Source organism: Lycium barbarum, chromosome 6 (assembly GCF_019175385.1).
Source record: "Lycium barbarum isolate Lr01 chromosome 6, ASM1917538v2, whole genome shotgun sequence".
Classification (NCBI taxonomy): domain Eukaryota; kingdom Viridiplantae; phylum Streptophyta; class Magnoliopsida; order Solanales; family Solanaceae; genus Lycium; species Lycium barbarum.
In genome coordinates this window covers 90553535-90564536 of record NC_083342.1, presented here as the reverse complement: position 1 = coordinate 90564536, position 11002 = coordinate 90553535, and the positions used below count along the sequence as shown (strand labels likewise).

General features: G+C 35.0%; 1 protein-coding gene across 2 annotated transcripts in view; it reads right to left on the bottom strand.

Annotated features, from left to right (window-relative positions):
* LOC132644788 (structural maintenance of chromosomes protein 5) overlaps positions 1 to 11002 on the bottom strand; it is a 36106-nt gene that overhangs the window by 13438 nt on the left and 11666 nt on the right. For both annotated transcript variants that reach the window (XM_060361394.1, XM_060361395.1), the window contains exon 20: positions 9204 to 9276. In XM_060361394.1, the coding sequence (XP_060217377.1) occupies positions 9204 to 9276 (73 nt within the window). The remainder of the gene's footprint in view (positions 1 to 9203; positions 9277 to 11002) is intronic.

Below are 11002 nucleotides of genomic sequence, written 5' to 3'. Positions count from 1 at the left end.
TAAAGTGGGTAGTGGATCTTCTTATAATTTTGGGAGTTTCAATATTTACCCACAAGTTTTTAGTACTTCATAGTCCAATCCCAAACCACTTATTTACCTAAGACTAGGTCAAAGTCCCTCTTTTTTTCTCAAAAAGAAAATTATGAGGTCTTTATCCGCAAATGTTCTCTACAATATTTTTTGAAGAAATGAATTCCCATGTTTTTTTTTTTTTTTTGAAACTGGTAAATTGTATTCCTCAGCATTTAGGATATGCTGGAGACCATCAAAAGATTTAAACTGAAGACAAAAAGAGTAAAAGAAATACTTACATTGATCTTAATAAATCTACAAACTGATCTATATCTTCTAATCCTATTTCTTTACACCAAAAGTAGAAAGATACTATACAATTCCATTTGACTTTCTGAATGGAATTGGATCTATCTTCAAAACACCTTCATTCCTTTCTTTCCAAATAGTCCACCAAATACAATGAGGGATCATCCTCCACCATTTTTTCTGGCTCTTGCTGCCTCCTCTTCTCATCCAACAAGTTAGTAAATCTGCAGTATGCTCAGGCATAGTCCAGTTAGTCTCTGTCAGGTTGAAGAACAAAGACCAAAGCTGTGATGTGAATTTGCGGTGAAGAAAAAGATGGTTGTTGGTTTCATTTGTTTCATTGCAAAGATAACATCTGGAAACTATGATGCGTCCCTTTCTCCTCAATACTTCATGTGTTGAACAAGCTCTCTTTGCCACCAGCCAAGTGAAGCATTTCACCTTGGTTGGGGCTGGACACTTCCATATTTTGATCCAAAATTTTGACTGCTCCCCATTCTGCACCATGTCCTCCTTTTTGAAAACCCTGTTTACAATGAATTGCCCATCAATATTGTGTCTCCATCTCAAAGTGTCTGGATCAGAGATAGTGCCATGAAAATTCCCAATTCTATTCAACAGACTAACCACCCTTTCCACCTCCAGTCATTCAAAAATCTTCTAAAAGTTAAGTCCCATCCCTGAGCACTCCAAACTTCATGTATAGTGACCTCTGGGTTGTCACTTAAAATGAATAGATCTGGATAAACTTCCATAAGAGGGACTTGTTCATTCCAAGCATCTTTCCAGAACTTTGCTTTTTTCCCATCTCCTACTTTCATCTGCAAGTTCCTTTCCAGCTTTGGCCAAAGAGCTCTTATTGTTTTCCAGACTCCAACACCATAAGTACCATTACTCACATTAGTACACCATGGATTGAGTTCCCCAAATTTGCATTTAATAACCTCCTTCCACAGTGCATTTTCCTCACTATTGTACCTCCATAGACATTTCATCAATAAGCTATTGTTTTGTGATCTCAAGTTTCTGATGCCCAAACCACCCCTCTTTCCCCTGCATTGCTATTTGCCATTTCACCAAGTTGTAACCTTTGCCCTCTCTATTCCCATGCCACAAGAACTCCCTTCTGAGTCTATTCAGAATTTTCTGTATATTGGAAGGTAAAGGGAAAAAGGACATAACATAAGTAGGCAAAGAATCTAGGACAGAGTTGATAAGAGTCAACCTTCCTCCCAGAGATAAATATTGGTCGTCATGCCAATTTAATATTGGTCGTCATGAATTCCCATGTGATAGCATGACTATCCAATAGAAGTTTAGTAAGAAGATCATACATACACTCTTTGGTCGTCATGCCAATTTAATCCATTGAAGGTCAATTACTACAACTTTCACAAAGAATTATGACATTAAGAAAAATGAAACAAAAAGGAAAGATGACTATAGGTATAGGTCAAGCCTGACATTTCTTTTGGAAAAATGATTGTTTCTATAGGTGAGAACAACTGTGGATTTATACCAACTATATGCATTGAATGAATACATGTTCATCCTAGTTATCGATGAGCTAACTTGTATACAAAATCAAGTTCCATAGTGCATCCTATTTACACATTATACCATGTCAACTGGCCAAACTAGCAAGGGAGTCAATTAAAAGCTAGAAGTAGGGACTGTACTCCAAATATTAAGGAGTCATGTGGTTTAAAAACCCGTTCGGGAGTGCAATACAATGATTAATAATGCAGGAAACAGTAATGCATGAATTATTATTTATCGAGTTTTTGGTTCATTGTATTAAAAATGGGATATCCAACGTATAATCCAAACATATGTTTGGTTTTAAATTGGATAAACTCTTGTTTCCAATGATAACCTTGGAAATACACAAGGGTACAAAGAAAAGCTTTAAAAGAAAGACAATTCAGTCATTTGGATGGTTTAATCCATGTATTGTTATACCACATTGGTGGTGGTATAAAATAATACAATAGCTAGTGTATTTAATTATACAAGGATTCGTGATAAAAGACTTAATACAAACCACACATTAAATGAAGCATACCATTTTTTATACCATGATTATTTCATCGTATACCATCAAGCAAACGTGCTCTAAGGGATCGTTTGGTTCGAAGACAATTTATACAAGGATTATAATGCAGAGATTATTAATGTAGGGATTAGTAATTCACAGATTATTTCCAGTGAGGTGTTTGGTTCAATGCACTAAAATTGGATATATAAGATATCATGTAAAATATTTATTTATTTTTGAAACTGAAAACAATGAATTTACAATTATATCCTTGGATGCTTGACTTTTATTGACTTCTTGGAAAAAACAAGCGTAGTTTTGTCCTTTTGGTGCTTCATCCATGTATAAGTTATACATGGATAAGTTATTCCATGTTCTTAGTGGTATAAAATACGCCAATTGGTGTATTAAATTATACAAGGATTAGTTATACATGATTTAACCAAACATTGAATAAAGTTATATCAAATTCTTTACTATGATCATTTCATCTATCATTCTAAACATACGGCCTCTAAGGGTTCTAGGATAAACCAGAAGTAATTCAAAACATATAAACTGCTAGTTTAACCCCATATGAAGAACGAAGGTGAAGTGATATTAGACAGGATTATGGTGACCAAATGTGTATTTAAGTACCTGAATTTAGTTACTCGAGAAAATGATATGAATAGATGATGATGTAACACAACAACAACAACATACCCAGTGAAATCCCACAATGTGGGGTCTAGGGAGGGTAAGTGTATGCAGACCTTACCCCTATCTCAGAAGATAGGGAGGCTATTTCCGAAAGACCCTCGGCTCAAGAGAAAACACGACGAGAAAAGGTCAGTTAAGCACCAGCAGTTCAAAGCAAAATGAAAACGATACTAAAGAAAGCGAATAAGTCATAACAGAGCAGTTTGAAAAAAGGAAGCATTAGCTACCACAGATAAATAAGATAATTAAAGTACAAGGAACAACATATAGTAGCAAGAATCAAATGACAATAGACTATAGAACAAAACTGAGACTACCTACTAGCCTTCTACCCTAATCTGAGTCCTCCATAACCTCCTATCTAAGGTCATGTCCTCGATAAACTGAAAATGCGTCATGTCCTGTCTAAGCACCTCTCTAAAATACTTCTTCGGCCTACCCCTACCTCTTCTGAAACAATCCATAGCTAACCTCTCACACCTCCGCACTGGGGCATCTGTGTCTCTCCTCCTCACATGCCCAAACCATCTCAGCCTCGCTTCCCGCATCTTGTCCTCCACTGATGCCACTCCCACCTTATCCCGAATATCTTCATTCCTAATCCTATCTCGCCTGGTGTGCCCATACATCCATCGCAACATTCTCATTTCCGCAACTTTCATCTTTTGGACGTGAGAGCTCTTGACTGCCCAACACTCTTGCCCCGTACAACAAAGTCGGTCTCACAACCACTTTGTAGAACCTGCCTTTAAGTTTTGGTGGCACCTTCTTATCACACAGCACTAAGCGAGCCTCCATTTCATCCACCCTGCACCAATACGATGGGAGACATCATCGTCAATATCCCCATTTTCTTGTATAGTAGACCCAAGATAGTTGAAACTTCCTTTCTTTTGGATGGCCTGGGTACCAAGCCTCTCTTCCACGCCAGGCTCATGTGCCACGTCACTGAACTTGCATTCCATGTACTCTGTCTTGGTCCTACTCAACTTGAACCCTTTAGACTCCAGAGTCTGTCTCCAAACCTCCAGCTTAGCGTTCACTCCGTTGGGTGTCTCGTCAATCAAGACTATGTCATCAGCAAATAACATACACCATGGCACCTCAACTTGAATTTGCCACGTCAAACAATCCATCACTAAGGCAAATAAAAATGGGCAAAGAGCTGAACCCTGCTGCAACCCCATAGATGATGATGTCACTTAAAGCGCGCCTAAGCGCAAAAGCGAGGCGCAACACAACTTTGGCACTCCACCTGACTTGAAACGAGGCGCGTATGGTCAGAGAGCCTTTAAATTTTTATTTTTATTTTTTAATTACAGTAGGTGTCTATCACAGTTCCCTAAGGGAGTAAATTAGAGTTCCCAAAAAAAATAGAAAGAGATGGAATATTATAAGAAGGCAGAGAAGTTTGAAGCTCAACAGAAGACAAGATCAGCTTTTGGACAACTAAAAAGGCAAGCCTTCATCACAGGTTCTACTCTTCTCTGCTTCTTTGTCTCTTCTTCTTTACGTATGACACTGACTCTCTCTATTCTACTCATTCTTTTATTATTCATTCTTATTATTAATATATATAAGAGAGATATATATAGAAAAAAAAAACCTCCATTAAAATATGTGTATTTTACTGAGTTGACTTTTTTTCTATTTGGTCTTTTGCTATTTTCTTTTTCGATTAAGGTGGATCACTGGTATAGTTGAAAGAAATGGGTTTGGTGCTTAATTTCTTTATTTAATCATTGTCTTTGTAGAAAATTTGTAGAATTAAATGGGACACTTGTCCTTGTTTGGTGATTCATGCTATTTATGTAACACCACCTAGAGGATAAAGATACAGCTTTCTTAGAAGTCATGTCATAATGGTGGACCCCAATGGTGTTCACTTTCTCTTCTTGTTGCATATATTTATTTAACAATTATAATTACATGCAAAATGTCATATATTATTTTTTACTTTATTTCAGAATTCAAATGTTAAGAGGATCTGTCTACCTTACATTTTTGTTGTATATTATTATTTAAAAGTTATAATTGCATGCAAAGTGCATTACATGTGACTTGTAAATTTTATTTCACAGTTAAAAATGACAAAGGACTGTCCAGCTTTATTTTCTTGTTATGTATATTATTTAAAAATTATAATTAATTGCAAGATGCCTTATATTTTTTTTTTCCAGAGTTAGAATGGCAGAGGACTTGTCTAAAGGCAATCGAAGGGATCCTGGCTGGAAATATAATCATTTGCAGAATCCTAATGACACTACAAGAGTCACGTGCAATTTTTGTGGAAAAACAACCAGGGGTGGAATTAATAGGGCAAAACAACATTTGATTGGGAACTTTAGGAATGCAGCAAAGTGTTTAAATTGCCCACATGAGGTTAGAGATGAATCGAGAAATTACATGGAGGAGAAAAAATTAAGAAAGGAAGTCTATACTAATGAATTTTCTGGATTTGATGAGTTTGATTATCAAGACGATGTCGGTGGAGAAGATGAAGTCCAAGAGATCATTCATAAGGAAAGAGGTGGAGGAAGCTTTCCTAGTAGCACTAGTAAGAAATTGGCCAAAGGAAAGGGACCCATGGATGTGTTTCTACAAAGGCGAGGAACACTTAGGCAAGCAAATATCAAAGATTCATGTGATAAAGAAGCAAGGGCAATGACAATTCAAAAAGTTGCTCGCTTCTTTTACGATAATGGGATCCCATTCAATGTTGCTCGCTCAAAAGTTTTAAGGAAGCAATTGAGGCTGTAGGAAGGTATGGTCCAAACTTGAAGCCTCCAAGTTACCACGAATTAAGGGTTCCGTTACTTAGGAAGGAGGTTGAGTTGACCAATGAGATTATAAACAAACATAGACAAGAATGGCTGAAGTATGGATGTTCCATTATGGCGGATGGATGGTCAGATAGAAAACAAAGAACTTTGATAAAATTTTTGGTGAATTCTCCATATGGAACAATGTTCATGGAGTCGATAGATGCTTCCTCATTTGTTAAGACTGGAGAGAAGTTATGTGAATTACTTGATAGATACGTGCAGCGCGTTGGAGAGCAGAATGTGGTTCAGGTTATAAGTGATAATGGCAGCAACTTTGTGTTGGCTGGTAAGACTTTATTGTTTTAAATGTTTAAGTTTTATGTTTTACTTTCTAATATCGATCAAAGTTCTGATTTCTAATTGTTAACATGTCTACTTAATTTTATTTCTACAGGTCAACTCTTACAGAGAAAAAGAAGACACATATATTGGACTCCGTGTGCAGCTCATTGTATAAATCTTATGTTAGAAGACATCGGGGAGATTCCAAGCATTAAGAAGACCCTTCAAAGAGCAATCGCCCTTGTCGGTTTCATTTATGGGCACTCAGGAGTCTTAAATATGATGAGAGATTTCACAAAAAATAAAGAGTTGGTGAAATGTGGGATTACTCGATTTGCAACAAGTTTTCTGACTTTGCAACGGTTGCATTGTCAAAAAACTAATTTGCGAGCAATGTTTACATCTGACAAATGGATGATTAGTAGATGGTCTAAGTTACCAAAGGGAAAATCTGTAGCTCATACTGTCTTGATGACAACATTCTGGAACCAGGTTGTGTATATTTTGAAAATCATGGGGCCTCTTGTTAAAGTGTTGCGATTAGCTGATAATGAGAAAAAACCCGCAATGGGATACATTTATGAAGCCATGGATAGAGCTAAGGAGGCTATTGCAAAGGCATTTGAAGGGAATATTGCAAAGTACAAAGATATCTTTAAGATTATTGATGAAAGATGGCAATGCCAATTGAATCATCCATTACATGCAGCTGGACATTATCTAAATCCAGAGTTCTATCAAAATCCAGCAATTGAAAATTGTACAGAAGTAACAAATGGGTTGTATGCTTGTATTGAAAAATTGGTTCCAAGCACTGAAGTTCAAGACAAGATTATGTTGGAGATACCACTGTACACTAAAGCTGAACAACAATTTGGCCTTCCGATTGCAAAAAGATCTAGAACAACAAGATCTCCTGGTAAGTGAAAATATTAACCTTTAAATTGCTAATTATTAGTTTATGTTTAAAATTTTACTTAATACTTCCATAGTTACATACTTACATTAACTTAGAAATAATGATTGTAAACATAACACTTTTTACAGTTGAATGGTGGAATTTATATGGTAATTCGGCTCCTCATCTCCAAAAATTAGCTATTAGAATTTTGGGTTTAACGGCTAGTGCTGCTGGATGCGAGCGTATTTGAGCATGTAAGTACTCGTAGTGGTATACTTCTTATTTATTCATTTTCTTTGCATAGGTAATCAATTAGACTAAATTACTAACAATAAAATAATTCATGCAACAGATCCATACCAAAAACAGGAACAGACTGGAGCACCAAAGATTGAATGATCTGGTGTATGTCAAGTACAATCGAGCTTTAAAAGCCCGTTATGACTTGCGGAGTGTTATTGATCCAATCTCTTTGGATAACATTGACCATAGTAATGAGTGGTTGGTTGGGAGGATGGGCGTTAATGTGGAAGCAGAAGATGAGTTGGTATTTGGTAATGATAGCTTGACTTGGGATGATGTTGCAAGAGCGTCGGGTAGTGAGGACGTCTTGACATACACAGGGCGACAAAAGAGACAGTTAGGAGTTACGACAGCTAATGCCTCAAGCTCCCGAGCTCCACATGTTGAGTCTCTTGACATAGAAGATGAGATTATTTCTAATGAGTCGGGGGAAGAAGAGATTGGAGGCTATAGTTCTGGTGATACCAATGAGGATCACCCTATTGAGGAAGATTATATGGAGGAATATTATTTTAGTGATTAGAATTAGAATCAAGATTGGGTTTATCTTTCCATATTAAGACTTAAGTTGATGATTTGATGAACTTAGACTTAATTATAAGCAATTGAGGAAGATTATATGGAGGAATATTATTTTAGTGATTAGAAGAAGAAATGTAGAATCAAGATTGGGTTTATCTTTCCATATTAAGACTTAGGTTGATGATTTGATGAACTTAGACTTAATTATAAGCGATATATATTTATCATTTATGTCTATTATGTTCCCTAAATATTACATATATATATTTTTTAAAATCTTCGTAGTGCGCTTTTTTTCAGTGAAGCCCGCGCTTTAAGTGCGCTTTGCGCTTAAAGCTCCAACAGGGCTTCAGCGCTTTTTTGCACTTTTCGCTTTTGACAACACTGGATGTAACACATAGAATTAAAATAAGCTGACCCAACTTGTTTGGGACCGAGGTCCGAGGTGTAGTTGTTGATTATATAGGAGCAACATAGGTTCCCTAAAGCCCCACATATACACAACAATGTCATAGAAATACAAATTTTAGGACAGATATGCGGTTGTACAAAATTGAACAATATTAAATATGATATTATCAAGATAAAAGCACATATTTGGCCATGGCCTACGCAGACCTACATATGAGCTGGCCATTGGTTCTTCACTATGTATGGTGAAAGTGCTAAAAAAGGACTTAAGTAACTTCAGAAGTCGTTTTTATATCGCGTCAAGAGAAATGACAGATGAAAAAATGACATAGGAAATATCAGTCTCAAAATTGATCCTAATAGTAGTTGCTGCCCAAATATGCTTTATGAAAGCCGGTCCACGACAATGAAAGTATGATTGATTCTGCTGATCAAACAAAATCAAAAAGACCGAAAATCTCTTGAAATCGATGCAAACTTACAAGAACAACCACTGCGGAAGCAAACGAACCATAGAGGCAATATTAACTAGTTGAGATTAAAGTTTAGTTATTTTCGATAAATATATTGTCGTTTACAAGCGGAGTTGAGGAATTATTATGTATGGGACCCCTCTAATTTCTTATGTTTTGTCGTCAGCTGAGGCGAGGTAGTCTTTCAAAGTTGCTATATCAATATGCGAGATGTAAAATAATCAACAACGAAAACGTTTAGTTATATCAATAACAACGAGGTAGTCTTTCAAAGTTGCTATATCAATATGCAAGATGTAAAATAATCAACAACGAAAACGTTTAGTTATATCAACAACAACGAGGTAGTCTTTCAAAGTTGCTATATCAATATACAAGATGTAAAATAATCAACAACGAAAACGTTTAACTACTGAAGAACTCACAGTACTCATAATGCAGAGATGCTTGCATTGCAAATTTTTCTTGGTGCTTCACATTAGCTTCCATCTCTTTAATCTGAAAACATGATAAGGCAGCACGATTCACAGTCAGAATCATATTTTAGTTCTAGTGAAGCCCAGCACAATTCACAGTCAGAATCATATTTTAGTTCTAGTGAAGTCAGTCTTAGCTTGTTAGACTGCTTTTCAACTGCCAATAATGCGAAAAGGTGTATGCTCTTAGCTTGTTAGACTACTTTCAACTACAAAGTCCATATTCGACGTATCAATCTATTTATTACGAAGGAAAAGAAGAAGAGGCTTTATATCCAACGAAGTCAATTTTGGCTTGTTAGACTAATTTCAACTGCTAATAATGCTAAAAAGCCCAAATTCCTGCTATCAATCAGTTTATATTGGGAAAAAGAGACCAGATGCAACACTGCGGACCAAAAAGATGACATTTGATTTGCATTGACAGACAACTTATGATAAATAAAGCGAAAAATAATTGATATAATTTTTATAACCAATATTCATTAGATAGATATTCATTTCAACAACAATAATAAAAAAATAATTAAAAAAAAAGGTAAAAAGCAAGATGTAAGAAGTTGCAAATCAAATATCAGAGTGAAATGAAATATAATTGAAAAAACAAATAAAGAATCTGAGAAGTTACCCTGTAATTACACCATGTTATTACCTGCAATTCTCACCTCCCCCTTGAGAACTAGAGAGCGTAATCGTGCCCCTTCAACTACACCCAATTCCATGGTGACCAAATAATTACTTGGCCAGACAAACATGTCAAAATGTGCAATTACATCCAATTACACTCAAATCCAATTAGAGTGATTTTCCAAACAGGTAATAGTCCTTCCACTCACACCAACTTAGCCCGACACAGCTCACTTATTTTCCGGCAATGCTCGACTATTGTAGCTATTTTAATTCAATTTATTTTATTGTTTATTTTACTTTCAATTTTCTTAGGGTCTGTTCGGAAAGCCACCTGGTAATTGGAATTGGTGTAATTACTAGGGTAGTAATTACACAGTATAGTAATTACGAGGACCTATTTGTTTGTCATAACGTAATTACAAGCATATTGTTTGGTTGCACCTGTGTAATTACACAATTAGATTAGTTTAAAAACAAAAATTAATAATATATTAGCCTTGATAAATGATATATTAAATTAGATATTTAAGATGCATCTGTTTCTTGAAAATATATTAATTGATAATCACATATTTGTAAATAATATTGTAAAAGTAATTGTATATATTTACAAATTAATAATGTTTTAATTTAATTAATCATAAAAATTAAAAGCACACATTTTGTAAGAACATCATGGGCTGGATGTTTGAGTTTGACAAAAAATTAATATTTATACATATAATGTCATAACATTATTCAAATGTTTGACAAAAAAATAATCTATCAATTGTAACTGGAAAATGAACAACATGCAATGTAAAACAACAAGTGAATAGTACAAAAGCAAATAAATTGAAATCAAAAGATAATCTAAATTCAACATCCAAAAAAAAAAGTTCAACATGATACTTTTATGTCAAACTCCATCATAACATAAAATAAGTTCCAACATAACATAAAATAAATCCCAACATAACTTAAGAAAATATAATTCAAAAGAAAGTGAAAACATATGTAAGTCTAAAACCTCATTTAACAACGGAATTCTACTTTTAATAACATCACTCGTTATATGTCAAGTTTGTTAATAACTCATTCTTTGCAATATTAGGAAGTGTAATTTCAAAAATTAGAAT